This window comes from Delphinapterus leucas, chromosome 10 (genome assembly GCF_059928025.1).
Source record: "Delphinapterus leucas isolate spDelLeu-1000000601 "Yukka" chromosome 10, BTC_Dleu_Yukka2, whole genome shotgun sequence".
Taxonomy (NCBI): domain Eukaryota; kingdom Metazoa; phylum Chordata; class Mammalia; order Artiodactyla; family Monodontidae; genus Delphinapterus; species Delphinapterus leucas.
In genome coordinates, this window is record NC_143138.1 from 74,160,860 (window position 1) to 74,185,559 (window position 24,700).

The 24,700-nt window shown below is 44.2% G+C and overlaps 1 protein-coding gene across 2 annotated transcripts in view; it reads right to left on the reverse strand.

Moving 5' to 3' along the window:
* Window positions 1-24,700, reverse strand: part of FAM107A (family with sequence similarity 107 member A) — a 36,441-nt gene that overhangs the window by 6,531 nt on the left and 5,210 nt on the right. The window contains exon 1 of one of the 2 annotated variants that reach the window (XM_022572711.3): window positions 12,083-12,527. The exons of the other annotated variant lie outside the window; for it this stretch is intronic. Coding sequence (XP_022428419.1) covers window positions 12,083-12,104 — 22 coding nt within the window. The 5' untranslated portion in view covers window positions 12,105-12,527. Of the gene's footprint in view, window positions 1-12,082; window positions 12,528-24,700 lie in introns of those variants that run through there. 2 annotated transcript variants of the gene reach the window in all.

A 24,700-nucleotide genomic window follows, 5' to 3' on the forward strand; every position in this document is an offset into this window, starting at 1 on the left:
GTTCATCTTGCTACATCTAATAATTAAGTGTCAGAGCCTAGAGACATGGTTGCTAATTTTCTTTCTTGAATTCCCATTCTCAAAACTACTTCTAAAATGAGAATTCTAATTAATTTTCTCTTCTTTTTTCAGAAGGCTATTTGTTTTTCAGGTTATATCTTTCTTAATTTTTTGGTCCTTAAAAAATGATTGTGGTAGGGTTTAGTAGTTAGTTAAAAATGGGCACTTGACAAAACAAACAGTTGGCTATATCAACTCCCTCCTCCTTTAAAAATGTGGATATTTTCTTAGTCTGAGATTAAGTTGTTTGGGAGCCAGTGTGTTAGAATATCTTGATTCAGATTGGAGTTTGGGGAATTTTTCCCCCTTCCACTGCCTTTTCCCATTACCAAGTCTCACCAGTCCTTTATCTGAATAATTTTTAGCTACACTCTTTTCTTCCTATGTGCTCAGCTCTCATCTTTCCCAGCCCATTATCACACTAATTGCTTCAGCTCCTTGGCTAGTCGTCCTGCCCTTAATTCCTGTGTGCCCCAAACCTTCCAAAGCTTCATAATCTTTATCAGTCACACCATCTTTAAAACAACTAACTGTATGTTGCCAAAGCAATGAGTTAAGAAACAGAAATAAATTATATAACTTTAGGAAAGGAGAGGGCAGAATTAATATTTGCATAAGATATCACTATATGCACCCAGAATTCCCAAATGAATTAACAGAAAAGCTTTTGGAACTAATGAGAAAATTCAAGTGTGGCCAGATACAAAACAGGTCCACAAAACCAAGAGCTCCTGCATAACAGGAATGGCCATTGAGAAAGTACACAATCATACAGTTATTCATTCATCCTACCATATGTTAGAGTTTCTATAATCTGCCAGGTATGGTGGTAGACAGAGATGAACTAAACAGGCAAGGCTCCCACTCCCACAGAGCTGACATTCTGCTAGGGAGGCAGACAGCAAACATGTACACAAACCAACAAAAATAAATGATTGCAAATCGCGAGGAGCCTGCTCAGGGAATTGGGGGCGGGGGTGGCGGGCGGCGCTAGGATAGAGACCAACAGGAGGACCCTCCTTCAGCCAGGTGCAGCAAGAGGGCCTCTCTGGGAGGTGACCTTTAAGATCGGACGGTTGAGAAGGAAGAGGGAGCCTGTGTGGGGCAGAGGGAACAGCATGTGTGACTCACGTACCTTGAACAAGCTAAGTCTGTTCAGGAAACAAAAAGGCATACTGTGTCTGCAGTGGCGTGAGGGAGTGACAGGGGGAGAGCATGGAGTGAGGGTGGACGGGTGGTTTCAAGTTGGGGAAAGATCGCCTCTGATTTGATTTTAAGAAGGTCATTCTCACTGCTGTGTGGGGGAAAAACTGTGAGCAGGTTTTGGGAATTTTTGATATGACTTTGGTTTCTTTTACTTCCAATGGGCAGCCTCTGTCTTTCCCATTAAATTCCAGAGGAAGAACATCTGACTGGCCAGGCTGCGGACCTTCATTTCAAAGGTCATCCGCGAGCCAATGAGTTGGCCGCCCCGGGGCCAGTCCTCAGCCCAGCAGGGACCATACAGGATCGTGCTTACAAGGGGGTCCTGCGTTTTCATTTTGCATTGGGCCCTGCAAATTACGTAGCCAGTCCTGCACCCCAGGTCCAATCAATGACCAGCTCTGGTTCAAGGATCTGTTCTAGGCATAGTTAAAAAAAAAAAAATCAGCGGTGAGGTGTGACAGATGATGTTTTGCTGAGACCAGGGTGGTGTGGTCACTGAGGCAGGAATCCTGAAGGATGTGGCTGGTTCTTCAGCTCAGAGCTGCAACTTGGGAAGACTGCTGCCGTTGCCAGTTAGTGCTCTAAACTCCAGCAAACACGTGTGAGATCCATGGACGTGTGTGTGTGGCCCCCAGGGTTTAGACAGCTGCTGAGCCAACCTTCCTGCCTTTAATTTAATTAAAAGAGGCCTCCATGTAGAAGAGCCTCACATAGGTGTTGGAATAAAAGAGGCTGCCCAACAAAGCACAGGAGCTAGGCCAGGAAAATCGGGCTCTCTTGGGGATCAGCTGGGCCCCCTGAGCAGAGGAGGGGTCCATTCTCAGGGCTGCTCTGGCCAGGTCTCTCAGGCTGCTGGGGTGTCCTCAGAGATCCGAGACTTTTGGGGAGGTGGCCGTGATGGGGCAAAGATGTGAGGTAAGGTGAGCGTAAGGTCATCTCTGAAAAGAAAAAGGTGAACGCCCCCAGGAAGAGCTGGCAGGGAAGAAGACCCGTTGAGGAGCTAATGAATGTCCTTCACTGGTTGTCAAAGAAAGGCAGAATAATGTTGGAGCCATTAGAACCTGGGTTGAATGCTGGCTCAGCCCGTTCCTAGCCATGGGCAAGTGTACCTATCCTCTGCAGCAGGAGTCCAAAAACTACAGTCTTTGGGTCAAGTCCAACCGCGTTGGAACAAAGCCACACCCACTCCTTACTTCTTGTGTGCGGCTGCTTCCTCTAGAACAGCAGCGTTGAGGAGGTGTGACAGCTGCTCTTGATCAGCACCCTTCTTCATGAGGTTGTTACAAAACAAAGGAGGTGACACTCGCATGGTGCTTGGCAAGTTAGTGCCTAGCACTGAGTCGAGGACTCAAAAAGTGCCGGCTACTAGAGCTGCCACATACAGTGAGGCAGGCTGTGCACTGAACAACTCCAGGGCCTCACTCCTATAGAGGAAACTATGAGTGGGGCCACCTCGTTAGCCGTTATTAATAAGCACTATTAAAATATCCAACTTCTAGTCTTGGATTGAGCATTCTCCTTAAAAACTGTACTAGTTAAATCAGTGGATTTTAACCCTGGCTGCATACTGACATCATCTGAGGGAGTTTAGAAACTACCAGTGTCTGAGTCCTACCCTGGGATTCTGATTTAATTGGCCTGGGAGACAGCTTGGCCTTTGGGATTTTAAAAAAACTCCCCAAGGGGGTGGAGATAAGATGGCAGAGTAGAAGGACATGAGCTCACCTCCTCTCATGGAAACACCAAAGTCACAACTAACTGCTGAACAACCGTCAACAAAAGAATGCTGGGTGACTGTACCAGCATCCTGGGTGGCGACCGAGACCCAGATATTTGGAGCTGCCGCATGTCACATCACATCATGGGAGAGGAGTTTCCAAGATGGCAGAGGAGGCCATGGAGTTCATCTCTCCCCACAGACACATCAAGAATACACTTACAGGGCTTCCCTGGTGGCGCAGTAGTTGGGACTCCGCCTGCCGATGCAGGGGACGCGGGTTCGTGCCCCGGTCCGGGAGGATCCCACATATGCCGCGGAGCGGCTGGGCCCGTGAGCCATGGCCGCTGAGCCAGCGTGTCCGGAGCCTGTGCTCCGCAACGGGAGAGGCCCGCGTACCGCAAGAAAAAAGAATACATCTACAAATAGAACAAGTCTCACAGAGCACCTGATGAACACTAGCAGAGGACCCCCAGACACCTAAAAGGATAAGAAAGATCCCCACATAACCGGGTAGGACAAACAAAAGAAGAAGGGAAAAGGAAGAGGAGAGGAAGCAGGATGGGACCTGTGCCCCTGGTGGGGAGCTGAAGGTGAGGAGAGGTTGCTCATCTGGGGAAGGCCCCTCACCGGCGGGGAGATCAGCTGGGACAGAAGGGGAGCCTCGGGGGCTCGGAGGAGAGCCCAGCAACCAGTCCGTGGCTGTCAGGACAGGGAGAGACCTACACAGATGGTCCGTGCCACAGCCCTGCATGCCCCAGCCTAAGATGGGTGTCCACCGGTGCTCACGGGGGCTGGAACGTGGGGTTTGGAGAACAGACCTGGGGAGGGGACTGCTGTTGGCCGTGAGAAGACAGCCTGAGGGGATAGGACTGAGGAGCTCCTGCCCCGGGCAGCCTGCTCTCCCTGAGCGCTGCCTCGGCTCCTTCCTGCCCGATGGGCTCGTGTGCTCCGGCAGCCTGCTCTCCCTGAGCGCTGCCTCGGCTCCTTCCTGCCCGATGGGCTCGTGTGCTCCGGCACGCTCCGGCATGACACACACAGAGGTGGGGCTGAAACCACAGCTGAGTGCTGTGTGACTAAGGGGCCAGGGGCCCTGTGACTAAGGAAGAAGAGCTGAAATCTCTCCTCATGGCTGTGTGAACCATGCAGATACACGTCCACTGACGGCTTCCTAAATTCAGCACCTGCGAAACACCAGAAAGGACAGCAAGGGCTCCTGCAGCTGGGACGGGTCTGGCTTTAGCAGCTGTGGGCTCTGTGGGCACGTACACTTGGGGGCTGGGCTAGGCCAGAGTCTGAGCTGCCTCCACAGCTCCCACCGTGGGTCCAGGTGCACGACTACTGCAGTCCTGGGACCTGACCTCAGTGGACCTGCACCAGTGGCCTGGTGAAAACAACATCTAAGAGTCAACAAGGCCAATTGCTGGCATACCCGCAGTTAAGGTGGGACCGAGAGCAGTGCCAGCAAGTGTACTTTGTGAGCCTGTACAACAGGCGAAAGGGGACACAACAGAGCACGTTCACAGGTGAACAGCTCCAGAGGAGGACTACGCAGTGGCTTCTCTACCATTGGGAGTTCTCCAGTCCCATTCACCTCACACTGCAGATCAGAGACACAGCTAAGAAACAGATTTACGGGCCTCTACTCCAACAACTAGAGAGCAGACTCTGCCCCTGACAGGGCAGTGACAACCACAGAGCAAAGGGGAGGCCTCACGCCATAGCCAGGGCAGGCTCTGGTCGCCAGAACACCAGTCAAACCCCCTATCAAGGGGATAATGGCACAAGCCTCAGGACCAACCTCACCCACCAGGGGGCAGACACCAGAAGCAAGAGGAACTATGATCCTGCAGCCTGCAGAAAGGAGACCGCAAACGCAGTAAGTTAGACAAAATGAGACAATAAAGAAATACGTTGCAGATGAAGGTGCAAGATAAAAACCTATAAGAACTAAATGAAGAGGAGATAGGCAATCTACCTGAAAAAGAATTCAGAGTAATGACAGTAAAGATGATCCAAGATCTTGGAAAAAGAATGGAGGCACAGATCAAGAAGATACAAGAAATGTTTAAAAAAGACCTAGAACTAAAGAACAAACAATCAGTGATGACAACACAATAAGTGAAATGAAAAATACACTAGAAGGAATCAATAGCAGAATAACTGAGGCAGAAGACCAGATAAGTGAGCTGGAAGACAGAATGGAGGAAATCACTGCCACAGAACAGAATAAAGAATGAAAAGAAATGAGGAAAGTCTCAGAGGCCTCTGGGACAACATTAAATGCAACAACATTCAAATTATAGGGGTCCAAGAAGAAGAAGAAAAAGAGAAAGGGCTGGAGGAAATATCTGAAGAGATTATAGTCAAAAACTTCCCTAACATGGCAAAGGAAATACCCAAGTCCAGGAAGCACATAGAGTTCCACACAGGATAAACCCAAGGAGGAACATGCCGAGACACATATTAATCAAAGTAACAAAAATTAAATACGAAGAAAAAATATTGGGAAAAGCAACAAATGCCACACAAAGGAATTCCCATAACATTATCAGTTGATACTGATAAACTCTGCAGGCCAGAGGGAGTGGCAGGATGTATTTACATTGATGAAAGGGAAGAGCCCACAGTCAAGAAAACTCTACCCAGCAAGGCTCTCATTCAGATTTGACAGAGAAATCAAAAGCTTTACAGACAAGTTAAGAGAATTCAGCACCACCAAACCAGCATTATAACAAATGCTAAAGGAACTTCTCTGGGGGTAGGGGAGAGAGGCCACAACTAAAAAAAGAAAATCACAAATGGGAAAGCTCAATGGTAAAGGCAAAAATACAGTAAAAGCAGGAAATCATCTATATACAAGTATGATATCAAAACCAGTAACTGTGAGAAGAGAGTACAAATGCAGGAAATGGGAATTACATTTGAAATTAAGAGACCAGTAACTTAAAACAACCTTGTGTGTATGTATGTGTATATATAGACTGCTTTAAAACCTCATGGGAAATGCAAACCAAAAAACTATAATAGATACACACACACACACACAAAAAGCAACCCAAACACAACACTAAAGATGGTCATCAAACCACAAGAGAACAAAAGAAGAAGGGAAGAAAAAAGACCTACAAAAACAAACCCAAAACAATTAAGAAAATGGTAATAAGAACATACATATTGATAATTACCTTAAATGTAAATGGATTAAATGCTCCAACCAAAAGACACAGACTGGCTGAATGGATACAAAAACAAGACCCGTATATATGCTGTCTACAAGAGACCCACTTCAGATCTAGGGACACATACAGACTGAAAATGAGGGGATGGAAAAAGACATTCCATGCAAATGCAAATCAAAAGAAAGCTGGAGTAGCAGTACTCATATCAGACAAAATAGACTTTAAAATAAAGAGTGTTACAAGAGACAAGGAAGGACACTACATAATGATCAAGGGATCACTCCAAGAAGAAGATATAACAATTGTAAATATATATGCACCCAATTTAGGAGCACCTCAATATATAAGGCAAATGCTAACAGCCATAAATGGGGAAATCAACAGTAATACAATAATAGCAGGGGGCTTTAATACCCCACTTAAACAAATGGATGTATCATCCAGACAGAAAATTAATAAGGACACACAGGCCTTAAATGACACATTAGATCAGATAGACTTAATTGACATACATAGGGCTTTCCATCCGAAAGCAGTAGAATACACTTTCTTCTCAAGTGCACACGGAACATTCTCCAGGATAGATCACATCTTGGATCACAAATCAATCCTTGGTATTTTAAGAAAATGAAATTATATCAAGCAGGTTTTCCAACTGCAATGCTATGAAATTAGAAATCATTCTAATAAATTAGAAATCTAATTATTGTATTAGAAATCAATTACAGGGAAAAAACTGTAAAAAACATAAACACATGGAGGCTAAACAATATGTTACTAAATAATCAATTGATCACTGAAGAAATTAAAGAGGAAATAAAAAAATACCTAGAGACAAATGACAATGAAAACACGACGATCCAAAACCTATGGGATACAGCAAAAGCAGTTCTAAGAGGGATGTTTATAGCAATACAGTCCTACCTCAAGAAACAGGAAAAATCTCAAATAAACAACCTAACCTTACACCTAAAGCAACTAAAGAAAGAAGAGCAAACAAAACCCAAAGTTAGTAGAAGGAAAGAAATCATAAAGATCAGAGCAGAAATGAATGAAATAGAGATGAAGAAAACAATAGAAAACATCAATGAAATTAAAAGCTGGTTGTTTGAGAAGATAAACAAAACTTACAGACCTTTAGCCAGACTCATCAAGAAAAAAAGGGAGAAGACTCAAATCAATAAAATTAGAAATCAATAAGGAGAAGTTACAACTGACACCACAGAAATACAAAGGATCATAAGGGACTACTACAAGCAACTATATGCCAACAAAATGGACAACTTAGAAGAAATGGACAAATTCTTAGAAAGGTACAACCCTCCAAGATTGAACCAGGAAGAAATAGAAAATATGAACAGACCAATCACAAGTACTGAAATTGAAACTGTGATTAAAAATCTTCCAACAAACAAAAGTCTAGGACCAGATGGCTTCACAGGCGAATTCTATCAAACATTTAGAGAAGAGCTAACACCTATCCTTCTGAAACTCTTCCAGAAAGCTGCAGAGGAAGGAACACTCCCAAGCTCATTCTACAAGGCCACCATCACCCTGATGCCAAAACCAAAGATATCCCCAAAAAAGAAAATTACAGGCCAATATCACTGATGAACATAGACATAAAAATCCTCAACAAAATACTAGCAAACTGAATCCAATAACACATTAAAAGGTTCATACACCATGATCAAGTGGGATTTATCCCAGGGATGCAAGGATTCTTCAGTATCTGAAAATAATCAGTGTGATACACCAACATTAACAAACTGAAGAATAAAAACCATATGATCATCTCAATAGATGCAGAAAAAGCTTTTGACAAAATTCAACACCCATTTATGATAAAAATCTCTCTAGAAAGTGGGCACAGAGGGAACCTCCCTCAACATAATAAAGGCCATATATGACAAACCCACAGCAAGCATCATTCTCAATGGTGAAAAACTCAAAGCATTTCCTCTAAGATCAGGAACAAGACAAGGATGTCCACTCTCGCCACTTTTAGTTAACATAGTTTTGGAAGTCCTAGCTGTGGCAATCAGAAAAGAAAAAGAAATAAAAGGAATCCAAATTGGAAAAGAAGAAGTAAAACTGTTACTGTTTGCAAGATAACATGAGACTCTACACAGAAAGTCCTAAAGATGCTACCAGAAAACTACTAGAGGTCATCAATAAATTCAGTAAAGTTTCAGGATACAAAATTAATGCACAGGGCTTCCCTGGTGGCGCAGTGGTTGGGAGTGCGCCTGCCGACGCGGGGGGCATGGGTTTGTGCCCTGGTCCGGGAGGATCCCACGTGCCGTGGGGCGGCTGGGCCCATGAGCCATGGCCGCTGGGCCTGCGCGTCCGGAGCCCGTGCTCTGCGACGGGAGGGGCCACAGCGGTGGGAGGCCGGTGTACCGCAAAAAAAAAAAAAAAAAAATTAATGCACAGAAATCTCTTGCATCTGTACACTAACAACGAAAGATCAGAAAGAGAAATTAACATTCCCACCCATGGCAATTTACAAATTCAGTGCAATCCCTATCAAATTACCAATAGCATTTTTCACCAAACTGGGACAAAAAATTCTAAAATTTATATCGAAACACAAAACACCCCAAACAGCCTAAGAAATCCTGAGAAAGAAAAGTTGAGCTGGAGGAATCAGACTCCATGATCAGACTATACTACAAGCCTACAATAATTAAAACAGCATGGTACTGGCACAAAAACAAATATAGATCAATGGAACATGATAGAAAGCCCAGAAATAAACCCACATACATATGGTCAACTAATCTACAACAAAGGAGGCAAGAATTTACAATGGCGAAAAGACATTAATAAATAGTGCTGGGAAAACCGGACAGCTACATGTAAAAGAATGAAATTAGAATACTCCCTAATACCATACACAAAAATAAACTCAAAATGCATTAAAGACCTAAAGGTAAGACTAGATACTATAACTCTTACAGGAAAACGTAGGCAGAACACTCTTTGACATAAATCATAGCAATATCTTTTTCAATCCGTCTTTTAGAGTAATGACAATAAAAACAAAAACAAACAAATGGGACCTAATTAAAGTTAAAAGCTTTTGCACAACAAAGCAAACCATAAACAAAACGAAAAGACAACCCACAGAATGGGAGAAAACATTTGCAAACGATGCAACTGACAAGGGATTAATCTCCAGAATTTACAAACAGCCCATGCAGCTCAATATCAGAAAAACAAACAAGCCAATCAAAAAATGGGCAGAAGACATAAATAGACATTTCTCCAAAGAAAACATACAGATTGCCAAGAGGCACATGGCTCTTCTGATGACCCTGGAGGTCCTACAGCTCCTCCCCAGAGGCTCCACACATGTCAGCCCAGTGCCAGACAAGGCTCAGCTAGGATCACTAATTTCTCCCAGGGTGAGTTCATCAGGCCACTGGGGCTGATGAACTATGTGGCTAATGCTAGGGTGGCAACTTTGAAACCAAATACTGGCGCCCTGCTGGCCACAGGAGAGCAATAAGGAGAGACAGAAGGGAAGTGGTGCTGATGGAGACCCAGGTCCCAGTTCATCCTGAGGATGGCTGTGGGACCCTAAGCTAAGGCTTGTGTCCCCTTCATCTGCCTTTCCCCTGCCCTGGTGGTTCTGGTTTTGTCTTTGATGGCATCAATTATAACAAATGACACATGAGGCAGTAAAGCAAAGTGGTTTAGGCAGATGTTTTGGAGGCGCCAGACTGTGTTTGAATCATCATGGTACCCCCTTCCTAGCTATGTGACATTGGGCAAATAGCTTAACCTCTCTGAGCCCCTTTACAGTGGGAATAATGGTAGAATCTATTCACGGGGCTGTTTGGAGGGTGAAATGATATAATGTGCAAGATATGGTTAGCCCAGTGCCTGGCAGTGATACTCCTCCTGTCCTGAGGGGACCTGTGTTGAGCACTTGACATTTGATGAAGGCTCACTCACTTGCATCTGGATCTCACAATCACCCCAGGAGGCAGCCAGTGGGTAGTTTTATTATTCCCATTTTCTAAATGAGAAAACTGAGGCTCAGAGAGGCCAAGATACTTGTCCAAAGATACACAAAATAAATGGCAAAGCCAGAACCTTTAGACCCCAGATTCAGTGCTCTTTCTACCACTCCACTGTCTTCTAGGTGCAATGCGTCTTTCAGTCAACAAAGCAGGTTTACATCCCTTTTCACTCTCTGCACACTTGAGAAACCCCAATAAAGAGGCAGTGTGAGCCCATTATATAGATGAGAAAATGGAGGGCGGTAACTGAAGTACTCCTCGCCCTCTCACTGGGGAGCCCCAGCCGGGCCCCAGCTGCTTTGGGTTTAAGCCAGAATCCACAGGCCTGTCTGCCCATGGCTGGTTTTTGTTAGGAGCGGGCCCAGCTGATGGTGTTTCCTGCCAAGGGTGTTGGTCAAAGTCTTCATTCCTCTGCCCTCCCTCCCCCTGCCCTTGTTCCTTATTACTGTTCAAGCTGCTGCGTTTAGAACATAACCAGGGATCTTCCTGGTTCAATATTTCATGGGGTGGAGGGGCAGGGGAGAAGAGATCCTTTTAAAATAACTACTGACCAAAGAAAAGAGGCATTCAGTAAAAGTGACAAGCGTGGCCACAGGATTTCCTAACCGTTCTTGCTTTTTTCCTCCCAGTGGGGAAAGTACCCATTTGTATTTCACTGGCCAGCAACCAAAGAACAGCGTATCTGGGAACCTCCTCCACATCTCCAGCTGCCTGTGGCCAATGCCTACAAGCCCCTGTCAGAGCTGCTTGTTCACTGGGATGCAACCTCCCCACACCATGAGAAACTGACTCGAGACAAACTTCCTGAACCTGTTGCCTTGGGTCCACTGTGACCTGCTAGTTTGGGAGAAGGTCTGGGTGGGCATTCAGGGTTTCAAGTCAATTCCATAGCAGAGTCCCAGGCTGGACATGGAAGGTCGCTAGCGAGGCTGGTGGGGAGTATTGTGCAGCTAGCCAGGGAACAGTGTCAGCAGATCAGATATTCGTGCTGGCCCACCAGTGGCATGATGCCAGCCACTCCACTTGGCAAATGCCTCCAGGGGGAGATCCCGGCAGGACTTAGCACCAACAGAGCTAAGAGCCACTCAGGATCCAAGCTGACCGGAGACACAGGTACTGGGGCTGGCTCACAACTGGGAAACCACTGGGTTTGGTAGCAGTTCAAAAAAGTGACACACCCAATCCTATAACCTCTGATTTTTGGCCCAATACCAGCCTTGCCTCATACTGCGAAGTGCTAAAGCCAAATCCAGCAGGAAGGCAAGCAGGTAACACGTTGCCGTGCACTCACCACGTGCCATGTACTGTGCTCAGCATTGCAGCCATATTTCATGAAATCCTTACAATAGACTGAGGGGATGGGCACTCTTGAGACCCCTTTTTACAGATGAAGAAGCTGAGGCTCCAAGGGGTCATGTAATTTTCCCAGATCCCACAGCCAGCAAATAAAGGCTCTAGAGTCTGAGCCAAGCTGTTTGACCAGTTTTCTCTCCACTGTGCCACCCGCAACACTCTGGCATTTTATCTATCAGTTCTTAAGAGAATTACAACTGCTATACTGTATGAAAATAGACTTAGGTGAGGTCACATCGTGCATGAATTCAGAGTCATCTGAGCATTTAGAAGAAAGAGATCAACCAGAATGGTGGGCTGAATCTGGGCACTCCCTGCACTTCATCTCCTATCCTTTTCCCAAACCCAGGGTGCCAGGGGGCACCACCAAGTCATTCTACAGAGAGAGGACATAGCACAGGTACCTGGGCTCAAAGAGCTCTGCTCCCCTGACAGCCCACGTGGTGCTCCAAGGCTGCCCTCCATCCCCCACACCTCCTCCCTGCACTGCACCCAGCTCAGCAGCAGGTGAAAAAGAAAAGAAACCGTCTTACTTCTCAGCTGTGCCTGTGCCATTGGGAAGGGAACTCGAGCGCAGTGTTGCTGGGTCCTCACTCCACCAGAGTTCCAGACTAGCAAGGAGGGCCGCCTCCAAGGGCGGTTCCTAAAGCCCTGGGGATGAAACGTGCCACCAAGTGAGGCAGCTCCACATTCCTGTTTATTCTGGTATCAATAAAAAGGAACTGTTACTATAGTAACGGGTATTGCGCTTGGTACTTGGCCACTTCCCCGATGTGGAACACCGTGTCCAGGCCACATGCCGGGGAGGCACAAATAAATACTGATTTTGTCAGACTGTTGAGGAATAAGAACACGCCAAGCTTTGTTCTGAGCGACCTAGCTCATGTAGAGGCATTTCCCTTGTTTCTAATGGGAGAGTCAGCAAGAATGCATTCTGGTATTTCCCTGATGGAGAGGGAGCCAAGCTTCCTGCTGCAGTGTTCAACTCTTCAGGAGAAAATGGCTCTCAGTGCAAAAGGAGGGGAAACTATGCTGGGTCAGATCCAGGGCATCCACTTATGGGCCAGAAACTCCATCCATGTTATTTACACGTTACCCTGAACTTCATCTGAACATCAGACAGGAGCCAACAGGACGTTGCACAGGAGAGAGCGGGGCAGTAGAAGCTGACCGGCTCTGGGCCAGGCCGGTCCTCGTGTAATTCCCTGCTCGGCTTGGGCACCAGCCCCTTTGGCAGCCAGTTAACACCCCTGAGCCTTGGTTTCTGTGTTTGTCAAATGTGGAGAACAGGGTGATTGAGAGGAAACACAGATGATATGACATTTGTGAAAGCATGTAGTCAATGCTCAGCAAGTAGGACTCTTCCTACAGAGAGAGCTGGACTCAATGTGATCAGAGGGCAGGGCCCCAGCATGCAGCACTGTGCTTGGCAGAATCTGTGTTCCATAGATCTTGGTTCAATAAGTCAATGTGTGAGTCTGAAAATAAAGAACGTGTGTAGATGCTGAAGGCCAACATGGGTACTTACAGATAACAAAGGCATTCTCCTAATTTCAGAATCAGTGTTCACCTGAAAATGTGGAAGTGTTTTCTGGCTTTTGCTGTCATTCTTAATCCTCTAGCAAGGAAGCTGGCATCTACCAGTTAAACTTGGCCCTCCTTTACTGCCTCGTGAAGAGTCTTGGTTGGCTGGGAAGTGATTAGGCCCAGGACATACATCAAGTATGAATGCAGGCATTAAAAATGCAATTTTGCTTCTATAAATATATTAGCAAACTGAATTCAACAACACATAAAAAGGACCATACACCATTATCAAGCTGGATTCATTCCAGAGTCACAAGGATGGTTCAACATACACAAATCAATCAATGTGGTACACCATATCAACGAAAGACAAAAACCATATGATCATTTCAATAGATGCAGAAAAAGCATTTGATAAAATTGAACATCCATTCATGGTAAAAACTCTCGCTTAAGTGCGTATAGAGGGAACATATCTCAATAATAAAAGCCATTTATGACAAACCCACAGCCAATATAATACTCAACAGTGAAAAGCTGAAAGCTTTCCCATTAAATTCTGGAACAAGAGAAGGATGCCCACTCTCACCACTTCTATTCAACACAGTATTGGAAGTTCTAGCCATGACACTCTGATGAGAAAAAGAAATAAAAGGTATTCAAATCAGAAGGGAAGAGATAAAATTGTCATTATATGCAGATGACATGATACTCTATATAGAAAACCCTAAATACTCCACACCAAAACTATTAGAACTGATAAATGAATTCATCAGGGTAACAGGATACAAGATTAACATACAGAAACCTGTTGAATTTCTTTACACTAACAATGAAATATCAGAAAGGGAAAGATTAAAAAAATCTAATTTAAAATCGCATAAAATAAAAAGAGACCTGGGAACAAACCTAACCAAGGAGGTGAAAGACTTAAAGGCTTAGAACTATAAAACATTAATAAACGGAATCAAGATAATTCAAAGAAATGGAAATATGTCCCATGCTCTTGGATTAGTAGAATTAATATTCTTAAAATGTCCATACTACCCAAAGCGATCTACAGATTTTTTTTTTTCTATTTTTTAGCCGCACTGCATATGAGGGATCTTAGTTCCCTGACCAGGGATTGACCCCATGCCCCCTGCAGTGAAAGTGCAGAGTCTTAACCACTGGACCACCAGGGAAGTCCAGCAGTCTACAGATTTGATGTGATCCATATCAAATTACCCATGACATTTTTCACAGAACAAGAACAAATAATCCTAAAATGTATATGAAACAGCAAAAGACCCAGAATTGCCAAAACACTCCTGAGGAAAAAGAACAAAGCTGGAGGCATAACTCTCCCAATACTACAAAGCTGCAATAATCAAAACAGCATGGTATTGGCACAAAAACAGACATATGGATCAATGGAACAGAATACAGAGCCCAGAAATAAACCCACACACCTATGGACAATTAATCTTCAACAAAAGAGGCAAGAATATACAATGCGGAGATGACAGTCTCTTCAGCAAGTGGTGTTGGGATAGCTGGACAGCCGCACGTAAAGCAATGAAATTAGAACACTCCCTCACACCATGCACAAAAATAAACTCAAGCTTAAAGACTTAAACACAAGACATGACACCATAAAACACCAAAAAACTCACAGAAAAAAACAGACAAAATGTTCTCTGACATAAATTGTAGCAATATTTTCTTAGTCTCCTGAGGCAAAAGAAAAGCAGAATCAAGATGGCACAGGAGTAGGACGTGGAGCTCATGTATTCCCACAGATACATCAAAAATACATCTACAAGGGCTTCCCTGGTGGCGCAGTGGTTAAGAGTCCGCCTGCCGATGCAGGGGACGTGGGTTCGTGCCCCGGTCCAGGAGGATCCCACATGCCGCGGAGCGGCTGGGCCCGTGAGCCATGACCGCTGAGCCTGTGCGTCCGGAGCCTGTGCTCTGCAACGGGAGAGGCCACGGCAGTGAGAGGCCCACATACCAGAAAAAAAAAAAAAAAAAATCTACAAGCGGAATGATTCGCACAGAACATCTACTGAATGCTGGCAGAAGATCTCTGACTTCCAAAAGGGCAAGAAAACCTCTATGTAACCAGGTAGGACGAAAGAAAAAAAAAAAAGAGGGAAAGGAATCAGGATGGGACCTGTGCCCCAGGGAGGGAGCTGAGAAGGAGGAAATGTTCCCGCACCCTGGGAAGTCCCCTCACCAGCGGGGAGATCAACCTGGATGGAGGGGGAGCCTCGGAGGAGAGCACAGCAACCGGTTTGTGGAAGGCAAGATGGAGAGTGACCTGCACAGATGGTCAGTATCACTGCCCTGCACCCCGCAGCCTGAGACACTTGTCTGCCGCTGTGGGCAGGGTTTGGGTGCTGAAGCTTGGGCTTTGGAGGTCAGACTCAGGGAGAGGACTGGGGTTGGCTGCATGGAGACAGCCTGACGAGGCTGGAGTGTGGAAACTGAGGGTGCACTCGGAAGAAGCCTGGGCCCTCCAGAGAGGCAAGGCATCATGTTGGAGGGCATGTGAGAACAGGGGCAGGACTGCCATAGGAGCTTCTTTCCCTGTGATCACTCTCTCAGGCAATAGGACACTAACTACCTGAGCTCTGGAGGTGGGTGCAAGCTGCCACCACCTGTGTGGTGGGTTCCAGAGGTGGGCATGGCCATGGCCGCTGCTAAGAGACCTGCAAGTGGGCTCTGGTCACTGTTACTGCTGTCCTGGGAGGGCACGGGCTGCTGCCACTGCCACTAGAAGAGCTGGAGCAGGTGCTAGGAGACCCAGAAGCAGGCACTAGTCACTGCCCTTGCCGTCTGGGGAGTGTGCATGGGTGGCAAAGAGGCGTCAACCACTGCCTCTGCTGTCTCAGGAGTGTGTGGGCCATCGTTACTGCTGGGAGACATGGGAGTGGGTGCCAGCTGCTGCCCCTACTGTCCCAGGGGCATGCAGGCCACTGACACCTCTGAGAGACCTGCACACAGGTGCCAATCACCACCTCCACTGTACCGGGAGTGTGCATGGGGCCGCTGCACCTACACACCCCATATCAAGGGGATAACAGCCAGCACACACTGAGGAAAGAGGCATCAAGCATCCAAACTAAAAGCAGCCCCTCGATTCCAGACAAGATGGTGGAGTAGAAGGACTTGAGCTCACCTCCTCTCATGAAAACACCAAAATCACAAAAAACTGCTGAACAACCATTGACAAAAAAGACTGGAACCTACCAAAACACATATGTTACATCCAAGGACAAAGAAGAAGCCACAATAAGACAGTAGAAGGGGCACTTTCGTGATATAATGAAATCCCATGCCTATCAGGTGGGCAACCCACAAACTGAAAAATAATTATATTTCAGAGGTTCACCCACAGGAGTGAGAGTTCTGAGCCCCATGTCAGGCTCCCCAGCCTGAGGGTCTGGCATTTGGAGGAGGAGCCCCCAGAGCATTTGGCTTTGAAGGCCAACAGGACTTGAATGCAGGAGCTCCACAGGACTGGGGAAAACACAGACTCTACTCTCGGAGGGCGCACACAAGATTTTATGTGCACTGGGACCCGGCACAAAGCAGTGACTTCACTGGCCCCTGGGCTAGACCTACCTGTGGGTCTTGGAGTGTCTCTTGGGGGGTGGGGTTGGCTGTGGCTCACTGTGGGGGCAAGGACACTGGTGGCAGAGGCCAAAGGAATATTAATCAGCATGAGCTCTCCCAGAGGTTGCCATTTTGGTACTGAGACCTGGCCTCACCCAACAGCCTACAGGCTCCAGTGTTGGGATGCCTCAGGCCAAACCACCAGCAGCGGGGTAACACAGCCCCACCCATCAGTAGACAGGCTGCTTAAAGTTGTACTGAGCTCACAGGCACTGCTAAACATACCCTTTGACATAGTCCTGCCCACAAGAGGGACAAGACCCAGCTCCACCCACCAGTGGGCAGGCACCAGTCCCTCCTACCAGGAAGCCCCTGTGCCAACCTCACACACCAGGGGCCAGACACCAGCAGCAAGAGGAACTACGATCCTGCAGACTGGAAAGGAGACCACCAACACAGAAAGTTTGACAAAATGAGACAGCAGAGAAATTATATATATATATATATATATAGAGAGAGAGAGAGAGAGAGAGAGGGAGAGAGAGAGGGAGTGCTATATCAAAAGCTCATGGTAAAAAAAAAAAAAAAAAGCTCATGGTAAGCACAAACCAAAAATCTACAAGAGATACACACACAAAAAAAGAAAAAGCAATCCAAACAACACTAAAGATAGTCATCAAATCACAAGAGAACAAAAGAGGAAGGGGAGAAAAAAGACCTACAAAAATAAATCCAGAACACTTAACAAAATGGCTATAAGAACATACATATCGATAATTACCTTAAATGTAAAGGGATTAAATGCTCCAACCAAAAGACGTAGACTAGCAGAATGGATACGAAAACAAAACCTGTGTATATGCTGTCTACAACAGACCCACTTCATATCTAGGGACACATACAGACTAAAAGTGAGGGGATGGAAAAAGGTATTCCATGCAAATGGAAATCAAAAGAGAGCTGGAGTAGCAATACTCATATCAGACAAAACAGACTTTAAAATAAAGACTGTTACATGAGACAAGGAAGGACACTACATAACGATCAAGGGATCAATCCAAGAAGAAGATATAACAGTTTGTAAACATATATGCACCCAATTTAGGAGCACCTCAATATATAAGGCAAATGCTAACAGCCATAAAAGGAGAAATTGACAGTAACACAATAATAGTGGGGGACTTTAATAACCCACTTACATCAATGAACAGATCATCCAGACAATCAATAAGGACACATAGGCCTTAAATGACACATTAGACCAGATGGACATAATTGATATTTATAGAACATTCCATCCAAAAGGTGAAGAATACACATTCTTCCCAAGTGCACATGGAACGATCTCCAGGATTGATCACATGCTGGGCCACAAAGCAAGTCTCAGTAAATTTAAGAAAACTGAACTCATATCAAGCATCTTTTCCAACCACAATGCTTTGAGATTAGAAATCAATTACAGGAAGAAAAACTGTAAAAAACACAAACACATGGAGGCAAAACAACATGCTACTAAACAACTAATGGATCACTGAAGAAATAAAGAGGAAATAAAAAAATACCTAGAGACAAATGAAAATGAAAGCATGATGATCCAAAACCTATGGGATGCAACAAAATCAGTTCTAAGAGGGAAGTTTATATCAATACAATCTTACCTCAGGAAATAAGAAAAATCTCAAACAAACAACCTAACCTTACACCTAAAGCAACTAAAGAAAGAACAAACAAAACCCAAAGTTAGTAGAAGGAAAGAAATCATAAACATCAGAGCAGAAATAAATGAAATAGAGATGAGGAAAACAATAGAAAAGATCAATGAAACCAAAAGCTGGTTCTTTGAGAAGATAAAGAAAATTGATAAACTTTCAGCCAGACTCATCAAGAAAAAAAGGGAGAAGACTCAAATCAATAAAATTAGAAATCAATAAGGAGAAGTTACAACTGACACCACAGAAATACAAAGGATCATAAGGGACTACTACAAGCAACTATATGCCAATAAAATGGACAACCTAGAAGAAATGGACAAATTCTTAGAAAGGTACAACCTTCCAAGACTGAACCAGGAAGAAATAGAAAATATGAACAGACCAATCACAAGTACTGAACTTGAAACAGTGACTCACAAACTTCCAACAAACAAAATCCAGGACTAGGTGGCTTCATCACAGGCAAATTCTATCAAACATTTAGAGAATAGTTAACACCTATCCTTCTAAAACTCTTCCAAAACAATTGCAGAGGAACACTCCCAAACTCATTCTATGAGGCCACCATCACCCTGACAGCAAAACCACACAAAGATATCACTGATGAACATACACTCAAGAATCCTCAACAAAATACTAGCAAACCAAATCCAACAACACATTAAAAGGATCATACACCATGATCAAGTGGGATTTATCCCAGGGTTGCAAGGATTCTTCAATATCTGAAAATCAATCAGTGTGGTACATACACCACATTAAGAAACTGAAGAATAAAAACCGTATGATCATCTCAATAGATGCAGAAAAAGCTTTTGACAAAATTCAACACCCATTAATGATAAAAAAAAAGTTGGAATAGAGGGAAGTTACCTCAACATAATAAAGGCCATATATGACAAACCCACAGCTAACATCATTCTCATTGGTGGAAAGCTGAAAGCATTTCCTCTAAGGTCAGGAACAAGGCAAGGCTGTACACTGTCACCACATTTATTCAACATAGTTTTGGAAGTCATAGCCATGGCACTCAGAGAAGAAAAAGAAACAAAAGGAATCCAAAATGGAAAAGAAGAAATAAAACTGCCACTGTTTGCAGATGACATGATACTATTTACTATTTAGAAAATCCTAAAGATGCTACCAGAAAAGTATTAGAGCTCATCAATGAATTTGGTAAAGTTGCAGGGTACAAAATTAATGCACAGAAATCTCTTGCATTCCTATACAGTAACAACAAAAGATCAGAAAGAGAAATTAAGGAAACAATCCCATTTACAATCACATCAAAAAGAATAAAATACCTAGGAATAAAGCTACCTAAGGAGACAAAAGACATGTACTCTGAAAACTATATGACATTGATGAAAGAAATCAAAGATGACACAAATAGATGGAAGGATATCCTGTGTTTTTGGATTGGAAGACTCAATATTGTCAAAATGACTATACTACCCAAGGCAGTCTACAGATTTGGTGCAATCCCTATCAAATTACCGATGGCATTTTTCAGAGAACTAGAACAAAAAATTTTTTAATTTATATGGAAACATAAAAGATCCTGAATAGCCTAAGCAATCCTGAGAAAGAAAAATGAAGCTGGAGGAATCAGACTCCCTGACTTCAGACTATACCACAAAGCTACAATTATCAAAACTGTATGGTACTGGCAAAAAACCCAGAAATGTAGATCAGTGGAACAGGACGGAAAGCCCAGAAACAAGCCCCATGCACCTATGGTCAATAAATCTACTTCAAAGGAGGCAAGAATATACAGTGGAGAAAAGACAGTCTCTTCAACAAGTGGTGCTGGGAAAACTGGACAGCTACATGAAAAGATTGAAATTAGAACATAACACCATACACAAAAATAAACTCAAAATGGATCAAAGACCTAAATGTAAGGCTGGATACTATCAAACTCTTAGAGGAAAACATAGGCAGAACACTCTTTGCCAGAAATCACAGCAATATCATTTTTGATCCACCTCCTGGAGTAATGACAATAAAAACAAAAATAAACAAATGGGACCTAATTAAACTTAAAAGCTTCTGCACAGCAAAGAAACCATAAACAAAATGAAAAAGACAACCCACAGAATGGGAGAAAATATTTGCAAACAAAGCAACCAACAAGGTATTAGTCTCCAAAATATACAAACAGTTCATGCAGCTCTATGTCTAAAAAACAAACAACCTGATCATAAAATGGGCAGAAGATCTCAGTAGACATTTCTCCGAAAAAGATATACAGATGGCCAAAAAGCACATGAAAAGATGCTCAACATCACTAATTTTTAGAGAAACGCAAATCAAAACTACAATGAGGTATCACTTCACACCGGTCAGAGTGGCCACCATCAAAAAGTCTACAAACAATAAATGCTGGAGAGGGTGTGGAGAAAAGGAAACCCTCCTACACTGTTGTGGGGAATGTAAATTGGTACAACCACTATGGAGAACAGTATGGCAGTTCCTTAAAAAACTAAATATAGAAATACCATATGATCTAGCAATCCCACTCCTGGGCGTACATCCGTAGAAAACCATAATTCAAAAAGATACATGCACCCCAGTGTTCACTGCAGCACTATTTATAGCAGCTGAGACATGGAAACAACCTAAATGTCCATCAACGGAGAAATGGATAAAGAAGATGTGGTACATATGGACAATGGAATACTACCCAGCCATAAAAAAAGAATGAAATAATACCATTTGCAGGAACATGGATGGACCTAGAGATTGTCATACTGAGTGAAGTAAGTCAGACACAGAAAGACAAATATATGATACCACTTATATGTGGAATCTAAGAAAAAGGGTACAAACAAACTTATATACAAAACAGAAGTAGAGTCACAAATGTAGAAAACAAACTTATGGTTACTAGGGGATGGGGGTGGGAGGGATAAACTGGGAGATTGGGATTGACATATACACACTACTATACATAAAATAATTAGTTAATAAGAACCTGCTGTATAGCACAGGGAACTCTTCTCAATAGTCTGTGATGGCCTATATGGGAAAAGAATCTAAGAAAAAAAAAAAAGAGTGGATATATGTATATGTATAACTGATTCACTTTGCTGTACACCCGAAAGTAACACAACATTGCAAATCATCTGTACTCCAATAAAAATTAAAAAAAAAAAAAAAAAGAGTGAAATGTTGCCATTTGCAGCCACATGGATGGTCCTAGAGATTATCATACTAAGTGAAGTAAGTCAGACAGGAAAAGAGCAGTATCATATTTGGGTTGGCCAAAAAGTTCATTTGGGTTTTTCCTATGATGTTTCAGAAAACCCAAATGAGCTTTTTGGGCAACCCAATATTGTTGGGTTAAATGTGGAATCTAAAAAGTAATACAAATGGACTGATTTACATAACAGAAACAGACTCACAGACACAGAAAATTATGGTTACCAAAGAATGAGGTGGGATGGGGGGACAAATTAGGAGTATGGGATTAAAAGATACACACTACTATATTTAAAATGGATAAACAATAAGGATTTACTGTATAGCACATGGAACTACATTCAATGTCTTATAATAACTTATAATGGAAAAGAATCTGAAAAAGAATAGATTTATGTGTACATGTATTCAGCCATATTATATATATAACTGAATCACTTTGCTGTACACCTAAAACTAACACAGTATTGTAAATAAACTCTAAAAATGCAGTTTTGATCCTCTTTGGCCTATGTTATTAATTTAACCAACATTTATTGAGTACCTACTGTGTTCCTGGCACTGTTCCCAGTGTAAATGAGACAGTATCCCTGTGCTCAGGTAACCTACTTTCAAGGTGGGGTTCAGACAAAAAAATAAGGAGACAGACAAGAAAATGTAGAGCTGCAGTGAACACTGTGATGAAAGCAAGACTGGGCAAGGCGCAAGGGAGGGACTGGGAACTTAGGTAGGGTGGACAGTGGGGAGGTGACATTTTAGGGAGGCTGGAATGGTGAGGAGGAGAGCATTCCAGAGAGTGGGAAGAGCTAGTGGAAAGGCCCCAGCGAGGGAAGGAGCTGGGCATGATGGAAGGAGGCCGGTGGGGTGGAGTGTGGGGTATGAGGGAGATAGAAGGAAGAAGGGGCAGGCAGGTCTGCATGACCTGGGAGCTGTGGCCAAGCCCCCCATTCTGGAGCCACTTCAATTTGCAGGGTCCCAAATCCTCGAGTTGTTTCTCCTTCCCAATTGTTTCTCTTAACGTACTTTGAGTGGTGCCTCCCGCAGCTCCCCATCGTGCTGTGGCTTAACTTCACTGAATTCTGCCGGTGGAAGACCGCAACCAAATTCTTGTCAAGCACTCTTCACTGCCTCTGGTCCCCACCCACGTGTTGTCCTGCTGTGCAAATGACTAGTACTTGGGGCATGTCCCAGGGCCCACAGTGGCTTGTCTGAACCAATCCCAGTGTCCTCTGACAGGTGGAGGAACAAGACGGATCCTTGGGCGGGAGGACTCTGCTCACCGCCTGAGGCAGACAGACCCCACAGTCCCTCTCACTCCAGAGAAGCAGACTTTCAGTCCTCATACCAGCCATGTCCTCCATCCCCACTTTGTGTTCCCTTTCTTGGAAGATTCTGATGGCAGCCCCAGAGCAATTGAGAGCCAAGGAGAGCTGGACAGGAATCCCACAAGGTTGGGTGCCATTTTCCCCAGGCAGCTGGGACTCACTGTACTTCTTCCACTAAAGCTCTTCTCATGGTCCAACCTGTGCACAAACCCACCAGCCTCACCCACCAGCCTGAGGGCCGGGGCCTCACCTTATTCCTCTTAGTATTTCTGTCCCGGTAGCAAGGTGCTCAATAACTAGTATTGACTTGCAGACACCAAAAGATGTTGATGTCCCTCAGCTTGTGACAGCACCATCTTGCTGTGTCTGTGCACGTGTGTGAGCACGTGTGTGTGCGTGTAACTATATATGAGGTCAAGCCACCATTTCTCAAGCCATACCCCATCAGTAAGAAATTATGCTACGGCCCATAAGGGGATGCCATCAATAGCACATCTATTTATTACCCTAAAAAGATGTCTTCTACATGTTTGGTGAAAAATCAAAGAGCAAAATCATATATAGTCTGATTCCTCTACCCTTTTTTTCCAAGATAAAAAAGTTAGTATATGCATAGAGAACCAATCTGGAGGCGTATACACTGAACTGTTAATGGAAGTCAGTTCTAGACCAACGTATCTCAAATGTCATTACTAGCCTGCAGTCGGAATGAGGGTTAAAATGGAATTACTGGGTCATGTTTCTGGATCACTGTATTAGAAGCTATGAGGGAGGGGCCTAGGAGTCTGGAATTTTAACATGTACCCAGGGGATCTGCTTACATTTAGGCGTCTGAGCACCACTATTCTACAGCAGAAAATTACAGGTCCTTATCCTTTATCTCAATATTTCTGTAATGTTTTTAGCTTTAAAAAAAAAAAAGCATATATTTCTTTTGTTATCAGAACAAAACAATAAAGGTGAAAAATATGGGAAAGAGCAACCTTTTCCAACTAACCATAGTTAAAAGTCACATCTGGTTCAGTCATGTACATTTTGCATATTGTAAAATAGAGGGCTTTTGGTCAAATGAGGCTTTTAAGAGTTTACTCCAGGTAATGGCCAAATTCAACCCCGGTTCCTGCCTCCTGCCTTGGTCTATGTGGCTTTTGACGGAGGCCCTCCCATGCTCCCATAAGGTAAGACTCTGGACTGCAGGGGCCTGAGGATCCGAATTTTTGCTCAGCCCCTGGAGGAATGAAAGGGGATCCTGGAGGCTGAGCACACCTGTCCCACACTCCCCTCCTGTCCCTCTGAAGTTTGTTTTCTTGGGAGCTAAAGGAGCTAAAAAGAAGGGGGTAGTGAAGACCAGGAGAGGCATTCATGCATGGAAGCTGAGGAATTTTCCTGCAGCTATAGTGGGCTAGGGCTGCAGCTTGCATTAAACAACTCCAAAAACCTCTTTTCCTTTAATTTTTGCCCCCCCCTTTCTCCCAGCTGACAGGCACCCGCAGCAGCTTATCTGGGCCTACAAACATCAGACACGAAGTTTCCATGGCAACTCCAAACTTCCTCCTCAGCCCTGTATTCAGTCTAAATCTCCAAGGCCCCTTTTCAAGGCCTCAATGAGGTTTCTGAGAAGCCACCCACAAAATAGCCTTAGGATCCAACCTTCCCCCACCCCCAACATGCTCTTTTCAAAGGACATGGCAGGAGAAGCTGTACTGGCAAGAAAACTTGTCATGGGATCTGTGGAGAGATTATAAAAGGAATGAGCGTTGCCTTTACAACGAGTTTGAACCAG